Source organism: Octopus sinensis, unplaced genomic scaffold, assembly GCF_006345805.1.
Source record: "Octopus sinensis unplaced genomic scaffold, ASM634580v1 Contig16017, whole genome shotgun sequence".
Classification (NCBI taxonomy): Eukaryota; Metazoa; Mollusca; class Cephalopoda; order Octopoda; family Octopodidae; genus Octopus; species Octopus sinensis.
This window is the reverse complement of record NW_021834077.1, coordinates 1-27,894: the sequence shown is the minus strand read 5'-3', so window position 1 is coordinate 27,894 and position 27,894 is coordinate 1. Positions and strand designations below refer to the sequence as shown.

General features: G+C 38.7%; 1 protein-coding gene and 1 long non-coding RNA gene across 3 annotated transcripts; both read right to left on the bottom strand.

Annotated features, from left to right (window-relative positions):
• Positions 1–1,409: 1,409 nt before the first annotated feature.
• LOC118761648 lies at positions 1,410–14,746 on the bottom strand. The gene is made up of 3 exons (XR_004997537.1): positions 14,019–14,746; positions 13,806–13,985; positions 1,410–1,420 (listed from the first exon to the last, which is right to left on the bottom strand). It is a non-coding gene; the product is annotated as an uncharacterized LOC118761648 (long non-coding RNA).
• A 4,400-nt stretch (positions 14,747–19,146) lies between these two features.
• LOC118761647 (monocarboxylate transporter 9-like) lies at positions 19,147–26,448 on the bottom strand. 2 transcript variants are annotated; one of them, XR_004997536.1, is made up of 4 exons: positions 26,184–26,448; positions 21,867–21,992; positions 21,528–21,743; positions 19,147–20,459 (listed from the first exon to the last, which is right to left on the bottom strand). XR_004997536.1 is itself a non-coding variant. In XM_036499750.1 (3 exons), exons 1-3 carry the CDS (start codon positions 26,380–26,382, stop codon positions 20,308–20,310), a joined length of 477 nt encoding a protein of 158 aa, XP_036355643.1. In that variant the 5' UTR covers positions 26,383–26,448; the 3' UTR covers positions 19,147–20,307. The 2 variants fall into 2 exon arrangements, 1 of the variants encoding a protein (XP_036355643.1); XM_036499750.1 differs by lacking the exon at positions 21,528–21,743.
• Between the last annotated feature and the right edge of the window lie 1,446 nt (positions 26,449–27,894).

Here is a 27,894-nt window from a genome sequence, read left to right as displayed (position 1 = left end):
TTAGCACTGAAGAGGCTTTGGAAGTGCTCGGACCAGCGAGCGAGGATGGAGGTGTTATCGGTGAGGTCCTGTCCATCTGAACTGTGCAGAGGACTCTGGACCAGGTAGGTGGGGCCATACACTGCTTTCAGAGCCTCATAAAAGCATCTATAGTCTCTGAGGTTCTCCATGCCAGGTGGTTCCACCACTTGTTCTGCATTTCTCTGAGTTTTCGCTATAGGGTGCTGCATGCGAGTCGAAATGTAGTTTTCTTTACAGGACAGGCTGGTTGTGTGAGGTGGGCCTAATGTGCTGCCCTCTTCCTTGCTAGTAATTCCTGGATCTCCTTGGCTGCGGACCTTGATGTCTGGTGCCACACGATCTTCAACGCAGTCAACACACACACATATATATATATATATATATATATATCATCATCATCATCATCATCATCGTTTAACGTCCGTTCTCCATGCTAGCATGGGTTGGACGGTTCGACCGGGGTTCTGGGAAGCCAGAAGGCTGCACCAGGCTCCAGTCTAATCTGGCAATGTTTCTACAGCTGGATGCCCTTCCTAACGCCAACCACTCCGTGAGAGTAGTGGGTGCTTTTTACGTGCCACCTGCACAGGTGCCGGGCGAGACTGGCAACGGCCACGGTCAGATTGGTGTATTTTATGTGCCACCGGCACGGAAGCCAGTCGAGGCGGTGCTGGCATCGGCCACGAGTCGGATAGTGCTTTTTACGTACCACCAGACCAGGGATCCTGGCTGGTTCAATTCGATTTCGATTTCGCTTGCCCCAACATGTCTTCACATGCAAAGGGGGTTGGCATGGGTGCCTGTTGTACGGTCGCATTGGAGTATTTTACATGCCACGGCCACGAGTCGGATAGTGCTTTTTACGTACCACCAGACCAGGGATCCTGGCTGGTTCAATTCGATTTCGATTTCACTTGCCCTAACATGTCTTCACAAGCAAAGGGGGTTGGCATAGGTGCCTGTCGTACAGTCGCATTGGAGTATATTACGTGCCACGGCCACGAGTCGGATAGTGCTTTTTACGTACCACCAGGCCAGGGATCCTGGCTGGTTCAATTCGGTTTCGATTTCGATTTCGCTTGCCCCAACATGTCTTCGCAAGCATGGGGGGTTGGCATGGGTGTTTGTCGTCGGATGACGTTCTATATCGACTTCGCTTGCCTCAACAGGTCTTTGTGTCCAAGGGAGGAAAGGCATTCATAAGTGGGCTGGGCTCACTTGTCCTGCCTGGTCTTCTCACGTACAGAATATTTCCAAAGGTCTCGGTCGCTGGTCATTTCCTCAGTGAGGCCTAAAGTTCGAAGGTCGTGCTTCACCACCTCGTCCCAGGTTTTCCTGGGTCTACCTCTTCCACGGGTTCCCTCAACTGCTAGGGATTGGCACTTTCTCACACACCTATCTTCATCCATTCTCGCCACATGACCATACCAGCGCAATCGTCTCTCTTGCACACCACAACTGATGCTTCTTAGGTACAACATTTCTCTCAAGGTGCTAACGCTCTGTCGAGTATGTACACTGACATTACACATCCAACGGAGCATACTGGCTTCATTCCTCACGAGCTTACGCATGTCCTCAGCAGTCACGGCCCATGTTTCGCTGCCATGTAGCATGGCTGTTCGTACACACGCATCATACAGTCTGCCTTTTACTCTGAGCGAGAGGCCTTTAGTCACCAGCAGAGGTAAGAGCTCCCTAAACTTTGCCCAGGCTATTCTTATTCTAGCAGTTACACTTTCAGCGCACCCACCCCCACTACTGACTTGGTCACCTAGATAACGGAAGCTATCAACTACTTCTAGTTTTTTCCCCCTGGAAAGTGACGGAAGTTGTTTTCTGCAGATTTTCGGAGGTTAATGCTCTCGAGCATCTGCCACATACAAAAACTATCTTCCCAGTTAGCCTACCTTTGACATTGCTGCACCTCTTATGTGTCCATAGCTTACACTGGGTACATCTTATAGAGTTTCTACCTACACCTTTTCTACAGATCGAGCAGGGCCATCTTCCTGAAGACATTTGTGGATTGTCTACCTTCCTACTTATTAGTACTTTGGTTTTAGCTAGGTTGACTCTAAGGCCCCTTGATTCTAAACCCTCCTTCCACACCTGGAACTTCTCCTCCAGTTCTGATAGTGACTCAGCAATAAGAGCAAGGTCGTCAGCGTAGAGGAGCTCCCAGGGACAGCCTGTCTTGAATTCCTCCGTAATTGCCTGGAGTACTATGATAAATAGGAGGGGGCTGAGTACTGAACCCTGGTGGACCCCAACCTCTACTTTGAATTCTTCTGTGTACATGTTGCCAACCCTAACCTTACTTACGGCATCTCTGTACATGGCTTGCACAGTCCTCACCAGCCATTCATCTATCCCTAGTTTCCTCATTGACCACCAGATAAGGGATCGGGGGACCCTATCAAAAGCTTTCTCCATGTCAACGAAAGCCAGGTACAGGGGCTTATCTTTGGCTAGGTATTTCTCCTGCAGCTGCCTTACCAGGAATATAGCATCAGTGGTACTTTTCCCTGGCACGAACCCAAACTGCATCTCATCTAAACTAACTCTCTCTCTAATTAGTTGGGCTATGACCCTCTCCGTAACCTTCATTACTTGATCCAACAGCTTGATACCTCTGTAATTATTTGTATCTAGGGCATCACCTTTACCTTTGTAGCAGTTGACTAGTATGCTGCTGCACCAGTCATTGGGTATGACTCCTTCGTGTATCACCTGGTTGACTATACGGGTGACTAGGTTATAGCCGACACTGCCAGATATTTTGAGCATCTCTGCAGTAATTCCTGATGGGCCTGGGGCTTTCCCTGTCTTCATGCTTCTAATTGCCTTAGCTACCACGGAACTATCAACTCGGATAGCTGGTCCCTCTGTAGGGTCAACATTCGGCAGACTCTCTTTATCCCATTCATTTTCCTCATTCAGCAACCTTTCATAGTGGCGTCTCCAAGCTTCCTCATTTAGCGCAAGTGAACCATCCTCCATGCGAACACATTTCTCTCCTACCACATCACGATTCTCTCTCACACACTGTCTTGCAACACGAAATACCTCAAGTCTTTCATCCTCACGGCGCAGGACATTGGCAAATTTTCTCTTATCTGCTTCCCCTCTGGCTAGATAGACCTGTCTCCTAGCTTCCCTTCTGGCAGTCTGATACCCTTCCCTGCTACCACCGTTCTTCCAGGCCTTCCAAGCCTGTTTCTTTTGTCTAATAGCCCTGTCAACAATATTGTTCCACCACCACGTTATTTTGGGTCTTAAGGGGACTTTGCACCAGCCACAGATCTGGTCAGCGGCTTTCAGCAGGTTGTCCCTCAGAAACGTCCAGTTGTCTTCTACCCCATGTGTAGCTATACCCCCTTCCACTTCGTCAAAGGCTTCAAGTAACATATCTCTAAATCTCTGTCCATTCGCAGGGTCTTTAAGCTTCCAGACCCTTCTTCTCCATGTTGGTCGTCTTCTAGTCGCCCTCTTAGTCCTGATCCTAAAGTCACTAACTACCAGTCTATGTTGTGGGGTGCATTCTTCGCCGGGAAGGTTTTGGCATTTATAAGCAGCCATCTTTCCCTTTTTCTGGCAAGGATGTAGTCGATTTGGCTAGTATGCCGGCCCGATCGGTAGGTGACCAGGTGGCTTGTTGGTTTCCTGAAGTTAGTGTTGCAGACCATAAGACTATTCGCATCGCAGAACTCCAGCAGCCTGGTTCCCTCCTCGTTGCGGGAACCATAACCGTAGCCTCCATGTACGCCATGGAAGCCCCCAGCATGTCGTCCAACATGCCCATTGAAATCACCAGCCACAAGGAGAAGGTCCCTGTCGTTCGTCAATGAGGTGGTCTGCAGTGGGGTGTCATAGAAACTGTCTTTCTGTCCATCGGGTAGCCCTAGCTGAGGGGCATAGGCCGATATAATGGTTGCTAATCTATTATGAAGCACTATTCTAATCTTAAGTATTCTGTCACTTACTCTGATTACCTCAATTACTCTATCTATCCATTTCTCAGCGATAAGTATACCCACGCCACCAACCCCGTCAGTGTTCCCTGCCCAGAAAATCTTGTACCTGTGTTCCTTGCCTGTGAGGAACCTAGCAGATCCTCCTCTCCACCTTATTTCTTGCATACAACATATATATATATATATATATATATTGCACTGGATGGGAGTGCTGAACTCCCTGTTCGAAAATATAAGGACACAGATACTGTGTTGTATAGCCAGCTAGAAATAACAGTAACATTGCCTCTTCCAGGACAGCCACATTATGTTGGCAAATAGCCTTTACTCTAAAGACCTATTACTGAATGTTTCTCTTTGAGAGATTTAGAAAAATAATAATAATCATAATAATATATATAGAAATACATATTAGATAGATAGACAGATAGATATACTTTCTTTTATTGTTTTACTTGTTTCAGTCATTCATTTGACTGCAGCCGTGTTGGAGCGCTGCCTTAAAGGGTTTTAGTCAAAGAGATTGACCCCAGAAGCATGTTCTATCTGTTTTCTATGTTATGTCCCAAGAAGAATTTATATATTTTTTATTTATTTTTTATGTATTTTTATATAATTTTTATGACGAAAAATGCGAGCGATGTATAAGTACGCAGGCAAGCAGAGTTATAACAGAGTAATTTCCCTTTATTTAACGGTATTTTTTCATAACGTTTTCAAATAGCCAGATAACCGAAGAGATGATGTTGTGGATTTCCACTTCGGCATCTGAAACTCAGAGTTTTATCTTGACTACCGAGTAATGTAACATATTGTATAGATAAATTTACATAATATTGAGGTCTCTTTCTTTCTTTTGTTATCTTACCGTTTTATCAATATATATATATATATATATATAATATATATATATATTATATATATATATATTGCACTGGATGGGAGTGCTGAACTCCCTGTTCGAAAATATAAGGACACAGATACTGTGTTGTATAGCCAGCTAGAAATAACAGTAACATTGCCTCTTCCAGGACAGCCACATTATGTTGGCAAATAGCCTTTACTCTAAAGACCTATTACTGAATGTTTCTCTTTGAGAGATTTAGAAAAATAATAATAATCATAATAATATATATAGAAATACATATTAGATAGATAGACAGATAGATATACTTTCTTTTATTGTTTTACTTGTTTCAGTCATTCATTTGACTGCAGCCGTGTTGGAGCGCTGCCTTAAAGGGTTTTAGTCAAAGAGATTGACCCCAGAAGCATGTTCTATCTGTTTTCTATGTTATGTCCCAAGAAGAATTTATATATTTTTTATTTATTTTTTATGTATTTTTATATAATTTTTATGACGAAAAATGCGAGCGATGTATAAGTACGCAGGCAAGCAGAGTTATAACAGAGTAATTTCCCTTTATTTAACGGTATTTTTTCATAACGTTTTCAAATAGCCAGATAACCGAAGAGATGATGTTGTGGATTTCCACTTCGGCATCTGAAACTCAGAGTTTTATCTTGACTACCGAGTAATGTAACATATTGTATAGATAAATTTACATAATATTGAGGTCTCTTTCTTTCTTTTGTTATCTTACCGTTTTATCAATATATATATATATATATATATATATATATATATATGTTATTGGCAGAGCTTGGAGAAATGAGTTTTCGCCAAGTACATCAGTTTTGGACTCTGATCTATAAACAGAGGCCTGTGAATATCTGATGCCCCCACCCCACCCTAAAAATACCCTTTAAATCTACTTTCCATGCTGGCATGGGTTGGATGGGTCATTAGTACTAAGTCATTTCTTACTGGGAGCTACAACACCCAAAGACCGGTGACTGTATGTGTTATTAGGTTTGGATGCCATTCCTATCACCAACTACTTTACAGAGTGTGCTGGGTACATTTTCTCATGGCAACCTTAATGAAATCTTATCTCACCTTGTAAGATCACTTTTAGAGGACCTCGTTATAACAAGTAACAGTGTGTGGGCTTTTATATGGTTGCTCAATCTGCTAGCAATAGTGAAATCTCCTATAAATCACACATAAATGAGAAGGACATGTTTGTCAGTCTTAAATATACAAAATAATAGGATAGTCATGGTTAGATTGCTTTTGATTATGGGTCTTCTCAACACAGGGCTGAAATAGAGCAAAATTACAGTGAAGGAACTTCTATGTGGTTACATTACTTGCTAAAAATAATGACCAAATCTCCCTCAAATCACATCTTGTCATCTTAAAAGAAGGATACAGTGGATAATGTAATCCTAGATATACATGTGCAAAACAACAACAACAACAAAAAAGACAGATGGTCATGGATGGAATGCCTTTGATCCTAGGCTTTGTGGATCCAGACTGAAATTTGCACTAAACAAGGACTACAGCAACAAAACAAAAATGAAGTGGGAATGGCAACTGTTATCAGACCAACAGACTGAGCTGAAATAAATTAAGCCTCTTGCTTAGCACTCTAATACAGTGCATATAGCAACATGTTGAAATCCATTTTTTAAAAACATTTTAGCATTTAATCCAACCATATGCATCCAATCCAAATATTGTTTTATGTTTAAAACAGCCAGAATCGGCCTCTCACACCTACCCTACAATGTTGTTCTAAAAATAAGTAATTGCATCATTGAAATCTTGAAGCTAAGAGATAATTTAGGATTAATTCAAAACAATAGGAATAAATAAGCATTACTTTTGACAAAATGACTAAGAACTACACACATATGTATTGATAATGTTGTTGTTTAACCCCGGGTCATGTGATCAACAATATTTCCTGTCATGAACATCATCCCTTTTTGTATATCATGAACAACATTATTCAGTTTTATCCTTTCATTAAGGTAATAGACATGACTTTAGAGACAGTGGAGATTTGACTGCTATTTCTAGCAGATCGGACGTCTACACAGAGTCTCTGTATTTATCTCATAGTATTGTTTACATCTTTATATATAAAAGTGAAGTTGTGTGTCTGTCTCCTACGATTTAGATTCCTAACTACTCCCACATTTTGCGGTGCAGTTTAACCAAAACCGGGTATCTTATAGTCGAGCCCTTCTGGGTATTAGCGCGCGTCTACGATGAGTCTGCGATTTTAAAAATAATTTACCATCATTTTTTTCCATTTTAATGCATTTTTTCGCTATTATATAAGGGAAGTAACTCTCTAAAAGTGTCTACGATGAGTCAACGATTTAAAAAAAATTTACCATAATTTTTTTTCCATTTTTAATGCATTTTTTTGCTCTTTTTTGGCTATAAAATGCTTATATAGTTATTTCCCTTACAAACCCGAGCAACGCCGGGCGATACTGCTAGTTACATATATAAATATTCAGCAGGCAGAGTCAAACACACAATATTTCTCTCCATTATTACTGTGTTGGCATCCAACCACATTTTTATTCTTCGCTCAGCATTTCATTTCACTACGTTACCTTCCTTCCTTTCTTCCTTCTTTCCTTCTGTCCGACTTTCTTTCTTTGTTATTTGTCTAAGCAAATTCAGAGTAAATTAAATCAATCAGTGCAGAGCTGTAAGTGCACGTGTGTATGCATGTGTGTGATTTGGGTGCATGTGTGTAGATTGTATCACATCGTGTTATTATCAGAATCGTTGATGCTTTGGAGAAAATACTTTGTGGCGTTTCTTCCAGTTCTTTACATTCTGAGTTCAAATCCCACCACCTTCATCTTCACCAGCACCGGTTAACCATTACCATCAAAAGTCCAAGGGAGAGAAGTTAATCGAATGAATAAGAATTTATCTCCCCTGAACCAGGAAACTCGGGATTGCCATCATTTGACGAGTCCGCTTTAGAAAGATTTCGTTTTTCACCAAATAATTTCACTTTTTTAAAACACTTTTGCTTCAGCTTCACACCAACACACAATACCTCTACACAGAGATGATATGAACTTCAAAGTAAAATATTTTTAGCGTAAGAAATGCTTAAAATAGTAAAGGACTCTTCAAAGGGAGAAGTATTCAACCACGTAACGATATCAGGATTAACGAAGTGGCAGTAGTACGATGCCTGAGACTTCACGAATTATTTACCAGTGGTCACTCATTACGAAAGTTATGTTGTAACCCCTTTAAAGGACACTGTCACAGAGTGTAAATAAAATCTCTTTAAAAATATTACGCTACTCAGTATTCATTCGCGAAAAAAAAAACTATACAATTTTCTATTAAGGTACAACGACAACGGTTAGAATGATAAGGTCTAATACAACCGAAACTTGTCGAGAGGCTTTTATTTTATTTTATTTATTTTGATTAATTAAAATATCAACACGTCTCCCGCTCCTATATTTTTTAAAAACCAGAGTTAGTTATTTAGAAAATTACTATTCCCGTCATTAAATTTGGAATTTGAATTAAGTTATAAAAAACATTTGGTTTATATTACAACTAACTTTTTATGGAGCGAGTATCCCCGATGTATTTTTCCCATGTCATTCTTCACGTGGCCAAGTGGCTAGATGTTGCACTCACGATCGTCAGATCGTTGGTTCGATTCCTGGACCGGGCGGTTTGTTGCGTTCTTGAGTAAAACACTTTATTTCACCTTTCTCTAATGCTGTGTGAGGCCCATTATGTCAAAGAATAAACCCAACGTTTCTTCTGCGTGTCGTAAAAGGTGACTACGAGAGATAGGTTTTGCACTCGGAGCTCGTAAGACCCTCACCAGCAACGACTACCCAAATAGAACTATAGGTTGAAGGGTTGTCGCCTGAGTGGTGCAAAGAGGGTCATCCGCCAGGTGTAGGGAAGCACCAACGAACGGCGGATGCAAAGACGTGCTGTTTCAGTGTTGACTGCTTCGTAAGATGACTATCAAAGTATCAGGCAAATGTCGGAATACCAGGCAACTATCAGTGTACAATGCGAATATATTGATTTAAGCAAATTGCTTTTCTATAACAAATATGATACTTATATGAAAGCTTATCATTTCCTGTTTTCTACGTTTGATTTCTGTTCTGTTTCTTTCCATTGTTATCCATTTTCCAGGGCAGATGTGCAGTTGTAAATGACATTTAGCATTCCATTATCAATTCCAATATTAATCTATTCGTTGATCAACCAAGTGCCTGAAATTTAATACTCTTCCGTTTTGAAGACTTATATATTTTTGTTCCTGCTACATTGCTTGAAGAGCTGCGGAGTTTTATGAGATAAAATATCTTCTGTAAATATGAGATCAAACATTTTCTTCTATTTTGAAGTTAATTTTCCCCCGGTTAAATACGAAACTTGCACCTTTCCCCATTATGGAGTAACATTATATATGTTTATTGTCTACACCTACCAAGAGAGTGACGTAAAAATGACAGCCATTTCAGTCAGATATTCACAATTAATTTTCTCAATTATATATGTTATCTTAGTTATGTAATGCTGATTGTCGCTCAATTTCCTGTCAATGTGGACTGTTTGATCGCGCTCCCGCTCCCGCGAGAAAATACTTAAATTATGAAGTAAAATATCGAATGCATTTATTTTTTACTTATTTACTGCATATTTAGAATTATATTAAAGTTGACAGAAATAATATGGCTCCGAAAAATGTGGATGGAGGAATTAGCTCCCTTATATCCAAACAATTATGTAATGTTCTACTGGAAGTGTTTCACACACTAACACATCGATGGAGAAATATTCATTTCAAATAAGGCAGCCAGCCGGCAGAAACGTTAGCACGCCGGGCGAAATGCTTAGCGCTATTTCGTCTGTCTTTACATTCTGAGTTTAAATTCCGCCGAGGTTGACTTTGCCTTTCATCCTTTCAGGGTCGATAAATTAAGTACCAGTTGCGTACTGGGGTCGATCTAATCGACTGGTCCTCTACCCTAAAATTTCGGGTCTTGTGCCTAGAGTAGAAAAGAATATTGGTATCAAATTTTGGCACAATGCCAGCAGGTTCGCGATATTTATTTAATCGACCCCAAAAGGATGAAAGACAAAGTCGACCTCGGTGGCATTTAAACTCAGAACGTAAAGACGGATTTAATGCCGCTAAGCATTTTGTCCGGTGTGCTAACGATTCTTCCAGCTCGCCGCCTTTAGATGGACAATATTACTGTATCTAAAGATATGTTTATGCATGTTTCCCTAGCAGTTGACCTACACTCAGAAGGTTAGTTCAACAGCCTACTTGTTGTTGTTGCTGTTGTTGTTGTTGTTGTTGTTAAGCAACAAGACGGGTAAGGATGATTAGGTGATGGTCTAGGGATTAGGGGCGGGAGACCCTAGACCTTGAAGAAAACAAAAACTTTGGTCATCTTGTTATAGTCGAGGGCTCTTCGTTGACGCCCGACACCACTGGGATGTGGCCCTCGAAGTCGCTGGAAATGGAGATCTCAAGGTCTAAATTCTTGGACGGCTGCTGTTGCTGCTGCTGCTGCTGCTGCTGCTGTTGCTGCCGCCGCCATTGTTGTTATTTAGTCCCAGATCCGACCCGATTCGCGAGGCATAAGACCAAAGGCTGTCATCATCAATTTTTAACAACGCAAGTCAAACCACATTATTCGATGAGTCCATTTTTTTAAAACTGCTGTGTGATTTGAGGGAGATTTGGTTTCTATCTCTTGGATATCTAACGACTACCTAGAAGTTCCTTTATTACCTGGGCCTGATATAGTCCAAGATCCTTTAAGGCCCTCATGCTTTCCGAAATCTGCCGAAACTACACCTGATTATATATACACTTTAGATGAGTTGTAGTGCACCTGAGCACTGTACACAATTATTGTTATTATTATTATTATTATTATTATTATTATTATATATAGGCTAACTTGTTTATAAATTTAACGCAGTATAGATGTAATAAGTTGATGAACAAGTGATTATATGGCTACTGACAAATTGTAAACAAAGAATTATGAGAACCTACAAGCCCTAAGTGATAAATTATAACCAATAAGTTATAATACAAGTAATTAATTTTTTGTGCTAAAGGCACGAGGCCAGCAATTTTGGGGAGAGGTGCTCAACTGGAGCTTGTTTTTATCGGCCCCGAAAGAATGAAAGCAAAGTTGACTTCTGTAGAATTTGAACTCCCGATCTAAATGCCGCTAAGCAGTTTGTCCGGCATGATATCGATTCTACCAGCTCGCCTTAGACAAGTAATTAATAATTGAAATGAATAAGTTACAAAATGCAAGATTATAAAGACAAGGTGTAAACACTGTTATACCATGTTTTCCAGCATACATACAGTTAGTCATCACTACCTTTCCAAGTCCTGCTACACTTTACATGGGACTTTTTGCCTTTCATAGCCGTCTTGGTGTATAAGTCCACCTACCGATCTATTGGTTGTACATTTTGGTCTGAAAAATTCGATTCATATGCTGGAAAATGCAGTTAATAGCATGTGACCAGTTATAATTGACAAATTATGAATAACACATTGTAATAGTAATCTTACGGGTTTTTAGAAATTGAAAAATAAACTAAAAAGTAACCTAAAGTAATCTCTTTTGTTGATCACACGCCAAAGTAGCGCCATAACAACTAAGTTATAAACAACAACTGGCAATTTTTTACAGTAGATAAGCTGAAACAACAAACGACAATTGACAAGTTGTGGTAATTGACATGTTATAATGACAACTGACAAATTATGTCAACATAAAATGACAAATAACTTGTTGCAAACGACGAGTTATAGTGGTGATAATTAAGTTATTTAAAACATAATGCAAACAAATATTCAATAGTGTATAACATTTATTTGTCTTTCACGAATATATAAAAGGAAACGTGAAATCCAGTTACATTGACAAAACATTACAAATGAAATTCCATAAAGGAAAAGGTCAACAATGGTCTCTCAATGCTTGTTTAATCATTTCCCGACATCACAGTTAATACAGATTCAAATAAAATGCTGCTGTTGTTGTGCTTTTTTAAATTTAACCTCACCGTCAGCCTTAATTGAACAAACCTCATGATCAGAGGCGTTCCAACAAATTACCTTCTCTTTAGATAGATAGATAGATAGATGCAGAAAACAACTTCCGTCACTTTCCAGGGGGAAAAATTAGAAGTAGTTGATAGCTTCCGTTATCTAGGTGACCAAGTCAGTAGTGGGGGTGGGTGCGCTGAGAGTGTAACTGCTAGAATAAGAATAGCCTGGGCAAAGTTTAGGGAGCTCTTACCTCTGCTGGTGACTAAAGGCCTCTCACTCAGAGTAAAGGGCAGACTGTATGATGCATGTGTTCGAACTGCCATGCTACATGGCAGTGAAACATGGGCCGTGACTGCTGAGGACATGCGTAAGCTCATGAGGAATGAAGCCAGTATGCTCCGATGGATGTGTAATGTCAGTGTACTTGCTCGACAGAGTGTTAGTTCCCTAAGAGAAATGTTGTACCTAAGAAGCATCAGTTGTTGCGTGCAAGAGAGACGATTGCGATGGTATGGTCATGTGGAAAGAATGGATGAAGATAGGTGTGTGAGAAAGTGCCAATCCCTAGCAGTTGAGGGAACCCGTGGAAGAGGTAGACCCAGGAAAACCTGGGACGAAGTGGTGAAGCACGACCTTCGAACATTAGGTCTCACCATGGAAATGACCAGAGACCGAGACCTATGGAAGTATGCTGTGCGTGAGAAGACCCGGCAAGACTAGTGAAGCCATAACCCGTGGCCCCTACCTGGGACGTAGTCAGTCCGCCTGTGCATACCTTCCTGCTTGTGACACTTGAGAAGACCTGTTGAGGCAAATCAAATCAAAGTCAAATCGAATCAAGTCAAACCAAATCAAATAGATGAACATCAATGGAATTTGTATCCTTGTGGTACCAGTGCCGGTGGCACATAAGAAAACCATCCGAACGGGACCGTAGCCAGTACCGCATCGACTGGCCTCCGTGCTGTGGGCACGTAACAAACACCGTCCGAGCTTGGCCGTCTGCCAGCCTCGTCTGGCACCTGTGTCGGTGGCACATAAAAACACCATCCGAGCGTGGCCGTCTGCCAGCCTCGTCTGGCACCTGTGTCGGTGGCACATAAAAACACCATCCGAGCGTGGCCGTCTGCCAGCCTCGTCTGGCACCTGTGTCGGTGGCACATAAAAACACCATCCGAGCGTGGCCGTCTGCCAGCCTCGTCTGGCACCTGTGTCGGTGGCACATAAAATCACCCACAACACTCTCGGAGTGGTTGGCGTTAGGAAGGGCATCCAGCTGTAGAAACACTGCCAGATCTGACTGGCCTGGTGCAGCCTTCGGGCTACCCAGACCCCAGTCGAACCGTCCAACCCATGCTAGCATGGAAAGCGGACGTTAAACGATGATGATGATGATGATGATGATGATAGATAGATAGATAGATAGATAGATAGATAGATAGATAGATAGATAGATAGATAGATAGATAGATAGATAGATAGATAGATAGATAATTAGCAGAAGTAACAGAGTGGCTTAACGTTTGAGAGTGTCATACTTTGACATTTATCAAAGTTTGATAAGTAACAATGCACGAAAGCCACGGACCTTGAATCGCTGTGTTACATCTGCTAAATATTAATAAAAAAATACATACACTCATTTTCTGAGTTCCATTCTTCCTATTTGCATCAACGTATATATATATATATATATATATATATATATATATATATATATATATATATAATATATATATATATATTATATATATATATATATATATATATATATATATATATATAATATATATATATATACATACATACATACATACATACACACATACATACACCACACATATACATACATACATACATACATACATACATACACACACGTTGTCCTGACAAAGGGCTGTAATTTGAGAGTGATTTGCTTGCTATTTCTAGCTGGTTTAGCGACTGCGTAGAGGCTTCTTCAATGGTTCAAGCGAGAGCTGTATTTGTCACTAGTAGTATAATACATATATACAATAACCTCCCTTTTATCTGACACACAATACTCAATAACCTCCCTTTTATCTGACACACAATACTCAGATAGTCAGAACTCTCAACTCTTCCGACTTCTTCCCCACGTAAAAAAAAAAAAAAAAGTCGCGTGAAGAGAATTTGTCCTGATTTGTGTTAATTAGTTAATTGTCATTAAAAGAAAGAAAGTTTCTACTGTCTCTAACATAGATTGTTGCTTTTCAAAGTATAGTACAGTACAATATTTAATTTTTACTTTATTTACTGTTGCATGTAGTTTATTAGGTAAATAAAACTTATTCTAAAACTATAATTTTTATTTCTTATTTCTTTTATTTCTGCTATATTCAGAATATTAATGGTAATGTTGATGTATAAAATATAACGTTTTTAGTCGAACACATCGATCCCAGTACTTAGAGATCTTGTTATGTATTAGGTACTTATTCTATCGGTCTCTTCTGCCGAACTGGTAAATTTCGGAAAGAAAAACAAACCAGCTTTGATTGTCAAGCGTTGGGGGAATGAGAAACGCGTTCACTAAAACACAAATACACTCACACATACACACGTGTGTGTGTGTGTGTGCGTGTGTGTGTGTGTTGTGTGAAGGCGCGTGGCCCAGTGCTTAGTGTATTGACTCACGATCACAAGAACGTGGTTTCGATTCCTGGACTGGCAGTGCGATATATATATATATAAATTTTTATTTTGTATATAGACAAAGAATTTTTGAATTCTTAAATTTTCAAATTTATAACATGAATTTTTAATTCATTTTCTAATTGTTATTTTATATAAAAATATTTTTATTTTTTATTTCAATTTTTTATATATTTTATACTCTATTTTATTTTTCATTTCAGTTTTTTAATATTTTTTACATTTTCTTTTCTTTTTTTTTTTCATTTTAGTTTTTTATATATTTTATATTTTATTTTACCTTTATCTAAAAAATTATTTTAATTTAATTTTAATTTTCAATCCTTGATTTCTTTGTTTTTTTATATAAGTTTCTATTTTGAATTTTATCATTTTAATTTTTCAACATGAATTTTAATTTTTGATGTTAATATTTAATTTATTCATTCATTTTCAATTTATACAATTTTTATTACTTTTAAGGTTTATTTTTTGGTTTTTATGTTCTAATTTTATAATACTATTTTAATCATAATATCTCACCTTTTCATTATTTAAACTGTGTAGTGTATTTATATAGTTAGTTATTTATTAGCTATGGTTACACATACGTCATTCTATTTCAGTTTGGTACTTAATATTGATATCTAATGCATAATTTTAACCTTCGCCCAATAAGGTTACGGCAAGATCTTGCAGTCAAGCCTGCAACACCCAGGGAAGCCTGTTTTTTTTTTCTATTCTAGGCACAAGGCCCGAAATTTTGGGGGAGGGAGCCAGTCGATTGGATCGACTCCAGTACGCAACTGGTACTTAATTTATCGACCCCGAAAGGATGAAAGGCAAAGTCGACCTCGGTGGAATTTGAACTCAGAACATAAAGACAGACGAAATAGCTCTAACACAGAGGGAACAAACAAGGACAAGGGGACTAAGTCGATTTCATCGACTCCAGTGCGTAACTGGTACTTAATTTATCGACCCTGAAAGGATGAAAGGCAAAGTCGACCTCGGTGGAATTTGAACTCAGATCATAAAGACAGACGAAATAGCGCTAAGCATTTCGCCCGGCGTGCTAACGTTTCTGCCAGCTCGCCGCCTTAGGTTTCGTAATTTAATGACGCCAAGTTCACTAGTCCTCTATTTCAACCTATTTTGTCGTCACGCGTAATCTGTCGATAAGTATGTGTGTGTGTGGGCGGGTTAAGTGAGTTACTGGTTTGCTTCGTAACCATACGGTCCCGGGTTCGATCCTACTGCGTCCAATCTTGGGCATTTATCTTTACCATGACGCCATGCCTTATGAATGAATTTGGATTGGCGGAAACTGCGTTGAAACCCATCAGATGGACTGTACTTGTAATTCAAAACCCCAGACTTACAACATACAGTGTAATGCTGATTCTACTTGAAGATTTCGTTAATGGTCCATGTTCGCTTGAAAGATGGGCGTTAAACGATGATGATGATGCCAATGATGATGACGACGACGACGATGATGATGATCTCCATGGAATGTTCAGTTCTCTATACTTTAATTCAATGAGCTCTGTGGTTCATTTGAGCGAACAGCAGAAATTCTACATGCACACATACATACATGCACACATACATACATGCACACACATACATACATGAGGCTGATAACATCATAAGAGTTAGAAGGCAGCTCCTTGAGCAACACTCTACTGCAACGTATCATCAGATGAAAGGATGAGCCTATATGAGCAGAAGATTATACATGGATATGTTATTAGAAAGCTCTGTGATGATAGTAACATCGATCATCAAAGCAGCTTATCATGGAGCAATAGCCGGATTTCTACCTCCCAAGGGTATGCGTTTGCTCATTTTAGAGTGTCCTAGCTACATCATGTCTCCTCGGTAGATAATACTGTGATGACATTTTCGGACAACTGTTTATGATGTGGGTGATATCTTCAGTGTGAACTCCACAAAGTCTGCATCGGTTGTCCCACTTTGCGGCTTTACCTGCATCTCTATCCCTTTTGTGCACCAGGTACTTAGTTGATATTGGCTGTTACTGGATTGCAAACACATACCCTTCAAAATGGGAGGTAGTAATCCGGCTATTGGTCTATGATAAATTGCTTTGATGATCGATGTTACTATCATCACGGAGCTTTCTAGTAACATATCCATGCATCATGCGTACATACATACATACATACATACATACATACATACATACATACATACATACATACATACATACATACTGATGAGACATGGGGTTGTAGCTAGGACACTCTATAATGAAATCCATCGGAAGGATAATCCCGAGGATAAAGAAATAAGAACCCACAATATGGTAGAAGCCATAGCCACTCATAATAAAAAGGAGTACTGGTGGAATGTACCAGTGAAGACCTCAATAAAATGTAAGCGCAACAGATATGATATAATGTGTACAGTTGTGGAAATTAGCTGCCCAGTGGATGTTAACATAAGGCTGAAGATCAGTGAAAAAGAGAGAACTTATGCTGAACTATTGAGAAATCTGCAGTTACTCTATCCAGATTACAAGTTCAGGTTTATACCTGTAATTATTGGGGTCCTGGAATATCTAACACATTGCCTAAATACCAATCTTGAGAAATTAGGACTCTCAAAACCATAAAGGAGAAAGCTAATTCGAAGACTACAGATCCAATCCATCACTGGAACTGTAAATTTCTGTAAAACTTTCCAGACGTTTATCATTTAAATATATATGAGCATGTCTAGATGTGCAACTATTTGTTTGAGAATACATACATAAAACATACAAATATGCACATACGCACATACATACATACATACATACATACATACATACATACATACATACATACATACTGTTGTCTAATGTTCCGCGAGTCATTTGGTAATAAAATTTTGGTTGTCTTGAGACTATGGTATAATGGAAAAAAATGAACGCAAAATGAAAGAAGACAGAACAGAATGACAACACATAATGGACAAGTTATAACAAATGTTCTATTAGCTTAGTGATTAAAGGAGAGAGAGTCTTGACATTTCGGACGTTAGTTATTCATCATGAAGAAAATATTGAAGAAAAGTAAAGGAAGTGAGTGAAAGAATTTCCGACTAGCAATTTCACTCACAAGACATGGATATTATAAGACATGGTTATAATAGAAGACACTTTCTCAAGGTGCTGCGCATTGGAACTGAACCCGAAACCATGTGGGTATAAGGCGAGCTTCTTAACCACACAGCCATACTGATGGATATTAGAGACTTTGAATTGAAGCAAAGGAAATGGAGCATGCAAAGTCGATCGAAATTAGCTTAAACGAACTTTCTTTATGCAGTCAAACATGAAAGAAAATTTTAATCGGTTTTTATCATATGAGATCTCATTTTATCGTAATTACTGTAAAATTGTCTTCAATGGTGTATCATATACGTATAATAGAAACAGATTTGTCTCAGACTGTCTCAGACTGTCTCAGACTGTCTCAGAGAATCACGTACATGATATATTTTGAAGAGGTTTCACATTAGATTACAACAACAGTAACGATATTTAATCGGTGTGAGGTTACGGATTTGGTGAAGAGGAGTTATCTGATTATATCGATCTCGCTGCTTTGTCGCTACTTTATTTTGTATCGACCACTGAAGTATGAAAAGTAGAGTTGAACTCAGAACATAAAGAGCAAAGCAGTTTTCCCGGCGCTCTGATGATTTGTGACAAATCCCCCTCGACAGCAATGATAGCAATGTTTTCAAATTTTGGCTCAAGGTCTGCAATTTTAAGAAAAGGGATAAGCCTATTACGTTGACTGCAGTATTCAACTGCTACTTGTTTTAGTGGGCCCGAAAGGATAAAAGGCAAAGTCGATTTTGATTGAATTTAAACTTAAAGCGCAAAGAGCCGTGAAAATATCGCAAAACATAATGAGTTTGTCAAATCACCCTCGACAGCAATGATAATGTTTTCAAATTTTGGCTCAAGGTCTGCAATTTTAAGAAAAGGATAAGCCTATTACATTGACTGCAGTATTCAACTGCTACTTGTTTTAGTGGGCCCGAAAGGATAAAAGGCAAAGCGCAAAGAGCCGTGAAAATATCGCAAAACATAATGAGTTTGTCAAATCACCCTCGACAGCAATGATAATGTTTTCAAATTTTAGATCAAGCCCACAAATTCAGAAGGAGGATTACATAGTTAACTGAAGTACGGGAACTATGCCACAGGAACCATGCCGCTTATCGCCACTAGAAGGATAAAAGGCCAAGTCAACGCCGGTGAGATTTAAAAACAACGCCATCATAACAACAACAGCAGCAGCAACAACAACAACAATAACAATAATAATGATGATGATGATGATTTCAATTTTTGGCACAAGGCCAACAATTTCGAGGTGGGGGATAAGTCAATTACATCGACCTCAGTGTTCAGCTGGTACTTATTTTTTTGACCCCGGTAGAATGAAAGGCAAAGTCGACCTCAGTGAAATAATAATAATAATAATAATAATAATAGCTTCAAATTTTGGCACAAGGCCAGCAGTTTTGAAAGGAGTGTTTAGTCGATACCATCGACCAAAATACTTAACTGGTACTTTATTATATTGACCCAGAAGGATGAAAGTCAAAGCTGACCCCATCGATAAAGAATCAGAGAAATAACCAAAATATTTTTTCAACGCTCTAACGATTCTGCCAGCTTGCCACGCTTTAACAACAATAATCTTTATATATATATATATATATATATATAAACACAAGATCAGAAATTCGGGGCCAGGGATCAGTTGATTATATGGATCCAGGTATTTGGGTTGTACTTTATTTTATTCACTCCCGGAGGGTAAATGTCAAAGTTAACTTCTGCGGGATTTGAAACATGCCGAAACAAACACCGCAAGCACTCGAGTAATAATAAGAATAATAGTTTTGAATTTTGGCACAAGGCCAGCAATTCTGGGGGAGGGGTTAAATCGAGTACATCAACCCCTGTGTTCAACTGGTACTTCTTTTATAGATCTTGAAAGGATGGAAGGCAAAGTCGACTTCGGCGGAATCTGAACGTAAAGACGGACGAAATGCCGCTAAACATTTTCCCGGTTTGCAAACGATTCTGTCGGCTCGCCATCTTTGGAGTAATAATAATAATGATTTCAAAAATAGGTACAAGGACACAAATTTTGTGGGAAGGATTAGCCGATTAGACTCATTAACTTGGTTGATACTTATCTTATTGTCCCAGCAAAGATGAAAGTCAAAGTTGACCCTGGAAGGTTTTAAACTCGGAAATTAGAAGCTCGAAACTAAGCAATGAGAGGAACTTAGTTCGATGCTCTTTTCCCTTCAATAATTATTTCTCACATTGACACAAAGTCGTAAACCATATCCCCTTTTTATACAGATGCATCTCTGGTACTTAGAGCCTGGATGGAGGAAAACCTTTTTCAACCCTGTATGAGATTTGAAACCCAGAACATAGAAGGTTGAAGGTAATCGCTGTTAGATATTGAGTATGAGATTCTGTTTTTTCCCCCAAATGACTTTCAATCATTTTATTTGAAAATGAGGAATATATCGGAATTATATTATAAAAAAACAACAACAATGTAATTTGCTTCCTTTGCACAAAGCAGTCTCTCACCTTTTCCTTGTCAATTACTCACTTTTTACTTTCTTTTTGAATGTTAATTCACCGGATAAGATTTAATGCTATTCTGTGAATCTTGTTTGCGATAGAAATAGCATAAAATAAGCGTGAAAATCGCTGCAAGTCCGTATGATGCCGTACACAGCATGAACAACGCCATGTACGACTGGGTGTAGTCATAGAGTAAACCTTGAAAAAGAGAAATAATAAATATATTAGTACAAAGACGGGAAACAATAGCAACAGTAACGATGGCGACGGTGATGATAACTTCTGTATTAACCAAAAATGACTACACAAATTCGAAACTTTCAAATACGTGCATTCTGACGTGCTCACACACACGCATGCGCGCTTGTGCATAGATGGTGGATGAAAATCAAAAATATGTCAATGTTAAGAGATATACACACACATACACATAACAATAATAATACTTTCTACTATAGGCACAAGGCCTGAAACTTGGGGGAGCGGTAAGTCGATTACATCAACCTCAGTACTCAACTGGTACTTAATTTATCGACCCCGAAAGGATGAAAGGCAAAGTCAACCTCGGCGGAATTTTTTATTCAGAACATAAATACGGACGAAATACCGCTAGGCATTTTGTCCGGGATGCTAACGATTTTGCCTTTCATCCTTTCAAGGTCGATAAAATAAATACCAGGTCAATATAATCGACTCCCTCGAACATGATGTCCTTGTGCCAATACTTGAATTCAATGAATAGATGTTTAATTTATAAACATCTAATTAGTAAAGCGAAAAAAAATAATTAGAAAGAAAAGCCATTCCTAATCAATTTTTCAAATATGTAATACTGTACCAAAGACATTCTATTTCCATTTCTACAATATATACACACACACACACACACATACATACATACATACATACATACTACATACATACATACATACATACATACATACATGTACATATATACAACACACACACACACATATATATATATAATATATATATATATATATATATATATATACATATATACATTATACATATCTATATATATATATGTATGTATGTATGTATATACACACACATATGTACATACATATATGTATATATACATATATATATATATATATATATATTATATATATATATATATTATATATATATATATATATATATATACATATATATATATTTAAGCACACACACGTGCACACGCACACACACACACATACATATTGATGTTGTGTCTGTGTTTGAGTGTAAGTGCAGGTGTACCTGTTCTTGAGTGGCATACTGAATCCATCGCCCGGTTTATTCCCACCACACGCTGACTCTACCAGAAACAACTATCAGTATTCAGGCCAAGTTTCCGCTATAAGGATACCTTCGTCCCGTCGTCCCTTCCTCCCGTTACTCTTGGAGACCATGAATAATGACACAAGTGCTGTTGTCCTGCTTATTTTTTTTCCAGAAGAAAGAGAAAGAGCAGTACTGAATGTCAAAGAGAAAAAGAAGAAAAATGTGTGATGGATACTGAAATGAAGTTAATCTCTTCTCCTAATAGAACCAATTTAATAGAAAAGCCGAATATTGTATCGCTGATACCTAACGTACCTGCAAGTGGAGGAGAAACAATGAAGCCTGTTCCTTGGAAGAAAGCTACGACACCAAATACATGTGTGAGGTTTGCGACTCCAACCAAGTCTGCGAGTAGTATTGTCCTCAGGGAAATAATCCAACCTAGGAGAAAAGGATTTCATCGTTTATTATGCATGTTTATAATTTTGTGAAAAACAAAAGGTGTAATAGTAAGAGTTAATGATAAATGTTCCAATGGCAGGGGATTAAACATGTTGATATGTATAACATAACGAGCGTTCTAAAATATAGAAAAATGAGTAAATTTATAATAATATGATCATATGAAATCCCAAAACCGGATCTGGAATATATAGAAGGCAACATTACTGCAAGGAAAATACATGCATAAACGTCGATTTTTGAAAGAAATTATAAGCTTCCTCTTTTCTAAACATTATTTTTTTTCTGATTGAATTCAGAAAACCAAGGTACTTTAATAGTATGAACAAAAATTGTACTATGTAGCTTTTTTTATTCTTTTTGTCTTTGGTCATTAAGTGTTATTTCCTATTTGCTTCTCTCTAGAAATCAAAGCAAATGACTACCATTCCCTTCAACTTTGCTTTTGTGATCAGAACATCAATGTTTTAAAAATTACCTATTTTTCATTATATTTCAGACATATTCAATGCAGAGTTGCTGAAGCAGAATTTTCTAGAACTTTCTAGAAGTTTCAAAAACTTCTGAGAAGTTTCTAAAAGTTTCAAGAATTTCTAGAACATTCTGTCAACAAAGATGGCAGTAAAAATACATGGATCGTAAGCTCAACCATTCAGTTTACTTCTAGCCGTTCAAGTAGAGACAAGTTTGAGAAAAGCATAGTTTGAAGGTAATATTTGACACTTTTCATGCTTTCTAGGGGTAAGCAAATAGGAAATAACAGTTCCTACTCAAGGACAAAAATTGTGTTACACAGTATAATTTGTTTTTTATAGATGTTTTTAAAAGATCACATGAACTTTCTATCTCAAAAAACAATCATATGAAATTTATTTTCCAATTAGACATCTAAAAGTCACAAAATATCCCAAACAAGTTTCGACCTAATCTTTGGAGATTAATTTGATATGTTGCTCGGTTTAACATCCCCATCTGGTCCTTGGTCACTTTCTTGTTGCAAAGCGCTTGGCCGACATGAGGAGAGCTTGATATTTTTATGAGCTGCATTCCTTTCAAGCCAGCCTCAGAGGCTCTACAAGAGTCATGCATATTATTCTTTCTCCTCTCACTACGACATACATACAAAGTAAACGATGAATAAAATGCAATCGGATTGCTACTACTTCCACAGAAAGTAAACTTAGTTCAATGAATGACAGAAGCTGATCGGATGTTGAAGACCTTTAAATACCTCAAATTCTAGTATTTTATTAAATATTTATCACACTTAACTTGCTACACTAACGAAAGGGAAAACTACACCATAGGACGAATCCAGCATAGGAAATAGACTATTACAGTAAAATTCCTAAATTCCATAATGATGTTGTGGTTTTTGATGCTAAGGTCAGCTCTGAGTAAACCTATGATCAAAATCTTTCCGACCATAACCATTCAATGTATCATATTCTATTTTTAATTCGGTAAAATGTGATAGAATTGGTATTTAGCTACTATTTCTAGCATGTCTAGCGACTACGTGAGGTTTCCTCGTTGGCTCACAAATTCCTGGCAAATGAACAAGAATATAAAAAGTCAGACACAGCAAAATATAGGACTAAATTGTCTTTCTGATTTGGCTTTCATCTTTCAACTTTGTACCTTTTATCCTCAGGGGTCGCCAAAAAATACTATGCATTATAAACTTATTATCATTAATGTTGTTGTTCTTGTTGCTGCTGCTGCAGTTGCTGTTGTTGTTGATTGACTGATAAAACAATAGCAATAAGATAGAAACTGCAAGAGAAATCTCCAGTGGAGAGCAGAGCCGCCCAGGGGCAATCCGGGCACCCACAGACTCAGCATAATTATGATTATCAAGGACACTAAAAGCAAGTACACAGGCACCTATACATACTCTGATAAGTGCAAGCAAAACGGTTTTGTGATCAATGCGAAATTCAAACAAGCTTGGCTGACGGCATTTATACGCCCATAGAGTTTGTCCTGAATCTGCAATACTCCAACTCTTAGTACCACTGCAAGGCCAAGGATTTCTGGAAGTTGTCCATAGCCCTACACCGAAAATATCCCAGAGCATACGAACTATGATAGTTCGTTCTCAATGATACCCAAAGTTTCCCTGAGAATATCGTCGTTCTCCTCTCCAATACAACGCTAAAGCAGTGCTCCCACCGACCGCATTGCCCGACTTGCGGATGACTGTGAACGCTTGACAAAATTCCAAATATCAGGCACTCAGCCGAAGCATGTTTTTGATCCAGGGGAGGAGCTCGGTCCAAGAGACAATCTAGGCTTATGATTGTTCAAAAAACATCACAGTTGATGCAAAAATAAAATGGTTCTGACCGAGCAATCGAAAGTGAAGTTAGTAGAAACTTATAACCACGATTGCTTCACAAATATATTTTACTGAAGAGAGCAAGCTCGTTAATGCTTTTTTTTTTTGTAAAGATACAAGCAGGTCACGTGGACAAGGGGAATATCGTAAGTGAAGTGGACTTACTTCGTGTTTTCTTCCTCAATGCTACTAAATGTACTTGATTACAACTGTTAGTAAGGAGTTGTTGTTAACTTCTTTTTAATCCTTTTTTCCCCTGTGGAGCATAGAGCCTCAACAGTTGTTTTCCTCTTTTTGTGGTCATTGGCGTGTTTCTTGGCTGCTTCCCAAGTCAGGCCGGTGGTCCTGAGCTCGTCCAAAATGCTCCGCTTCCATGTCTGCTTCGGGCGTCCTCACTTCCTTTTCCCTTGCGGGTTCCAGTCAAGTGCTTGTCGTGTCACATTTGAGGGTTCTTTCCGCAGTGTGTGTCCGATCCATTTCTATTTCTTTCGTCTAATCTGAACATGTATGGGCTCCTGGTTGGCCCTTTCCCACAGGTTGGTGTTTGGCACTCTGTCGAACCACTTCAGTTGGAGGATCTGCCGGAGACATTTGTTGAGGAAAATCTGGATCTTCTTGTAGTTGCTGCAGGTGGCTCTCCATGTTTCAGAGCCATAACCGAAATGTTGAAACTGGCTTAGACAATTTAGTTTCGTTTGATCTCTCTAAATGCGAGTGAATTTGTATATGTGTGTATTTCTTTCTATTTCTGTGTGCATGTATGCATGGATGTGTTTTCTTTATTTTACCTTTAAAAAATTGATTGGATCCTACAACAGCTGGAGAGCAACATCTGTCGAGGCTTTTCTATTCGAACATTTGAAGACGAGACATGAGCTCCTTAATGTAACCCCCGCGCCCTGCACCCGATGCCCACTGTGAAGTAAGCTTCAAACAGTCTGTAAGATAGGAAGCATATCGGAGGATGTGTCGGCACTAAAATGGCGAAATAAACAGTTGAGTTGGTCAGCGACATGAAGCAAGCTGTCCAGGTGAGTATGACTAAATTAAGTTGCGTAATACATTTGTTTCACACAGTGTAACATGGACAGAGAATGTGATATAAGTGTAGACTGATCGTTATTTGGTTATTATCTGAGTTTGGCTATTGTTTTTTGCAGCTTGAGTATAAAGCAGTGGTTCCCAACCCGGAGTCCACGAACCCGTGGTGGTCCGTGAATTAAATTCAAAATTTCGTCTATATATATATATATATGTGTGTGTGTGTGTGTGTGTGTGTGTGTGTGTGTGTGTGTGAGTGTGTGTGTGTGTGTGTGTATGTGTGTGTGTGTGTGTGTGTGTGTGTGTGTAATATAGATATATACATACATATATATATATATATATATATATATATATATATTATGTATGTACGTAAGTATGTATGTATGTATGTACGTATGTACATAAGGATAAACATTAAAAGGGGACCGTGTAAAAACTCATTTAAATAAAAGGGTTAAAAACTACTTAGCCTTCCTCCCGCCCCGAAATTACTGGCCTTGTGCCAAAATTTTGTCTGGCGTGCTATTCAAAAAGTTTCGCGGGCCGCAGTGTGCTCTTGAATGATCCAGAGTGATGAGAGTGTGAGATGTTGGTAGCATGAAGCGCGTAGCGTAATCATAAATATATGAATCAATTTACCAAGTATACATGTTGTGAAAGCAAGTATGCGTGTATGTGGACATGTGTGAGTGTATGTACACGTATGTGACAGTGTGTATGTGTGTTCGTGTGTGTAAATGCGGGTTACTTGACATGCGTAATTGCAAAAATAATGTTTTACTTACCAATGAAGAAACCAAACACTCCAGCACAGAAGGCAAGTATGTAAACAGAGTGAACGAGAGGTATGACGGCCACAACAGCACAAGTCAGAACCATGGCGAAGCTGTAGGCGTAGATGATGGGGACGGGTAGGAAATCTATGATCAAACCGACACTCATTTGACCGACCGACACCATAATACCCAGCACTGAGACGATCATGGCGACATCGACGCTGTTTATGCCAAGGGACAAAGCGTAGCTGGGTAAGTGAGTGAGTACTGCTCCCTGGACTGACATGAAAAAGAAGAGAGGGGGAAACGGTTTCAGGTCAGGTGACAACAAGTGATATTATAACGTTAATGGTGACAAATGACGACTCCAAAGAAAATGCAAGGACAAGAAGAAGAAGAAGAAGAAGAAGAAGAAGAGAAGAAGAAGAAGAAGAAGAAGAAGAAGAAGAAGAGAAGAGAAAGAAGAAGAAGAAAGAAGAAATAATAAGAAGAAGAAGAAGAAAGGAAAAGGAAGAATAAGAAGAAGAGAAGAAGAAGACGAAAGGAAGAAGAAGAAGAAGAAGAAGACGAAGAGGAAGAAGGAAGAAGAAGAAGAAGAGGAAGAGGAAGAAGAAGAGGAAGAGGAAAGAAAAAAAGAAGAAGAAGAGAAGAAGAAGAGGAAGAGACGAGGAGGAGGAAGAAGAAGAGAAGAAGACGAAGAAGAAAAGAGAAGAAGAAGAGGAAGAAGACGAAGAAGAAGAAGAAGAAGACGAAGAAGAAGAAGAGGAAGAAGAAGAAGACGAAGAGGAAGAGAAGAAGAAGACGAAGAAGAAGAAGAAGAAGAAGAAGAAGAAGAAGAAGAAGAAGAAGAAGAAGAAGACGAGAAGAAGAAGAAGAATGGGAAGTGGAGGAGGAGGAGGTGGTAATGATTACTATTACATTTATTTGCATTGATATACAATCCACTTATTTTAGAGCAGGTACAATCGAATTAATTCGTCCCTCACCTTACCCTAGTTCTTTATTGGTATTTTTAAATGTAAGTCGTGAAACGTGAGTCGTGAAACGTGAGTCGTGAAACGTGAGTCGTGATAAGTTTTAACCTTAAATAAATAAATAAACAAAATTTCTCTGCTACCAGTAATTTTCAATAACAGTAATATTATTAATGATTTTCGTAGTTGCCACAAGGTCAAATATTATATAAGAGGAGGAAGGCGGCGAGCTGGCAGAGTCGTTAGCACGCCGGGCGAAATGCTCAGCGATATTTCATCTGCCGTTACGTTCTGGGTTCAAATTCCGCCGAGGTCGACTTTGCCTTTCATCCTTTCGGGGTCGATTAAATAAGTACCAGTTACGCACTGGGGTCGATATAATCGACTTAATCCGTTTGTCTGTCCATATTTGTCCTCTCTGTGTTTAGCCCCTTGTGGGTAGTAAAGAAATAGGCATTTCGTCTGTCTTTACGTTCTGAGTTCAAATTTCGCCGAGGTCGACTTTGCCTTTTACCATTTCGGGGTCGATAAATTAAGTACCAGTTGCGTACTGGGGTTGATCTAATCGACTGGCCCCCTTCCCCAAAAATTTCGGACCTTGTGCCTAAAGTAGAAAAGATTATATAAGAGCAGGAGATACGGATGATTTTACATTTCATGCCACTGGAGATGATAAAAACTTTATCGCCTTCTAGATGCATGAAATGCAGATGGCAAAGTCAGTCATCGTGGGATATAACCGTTCA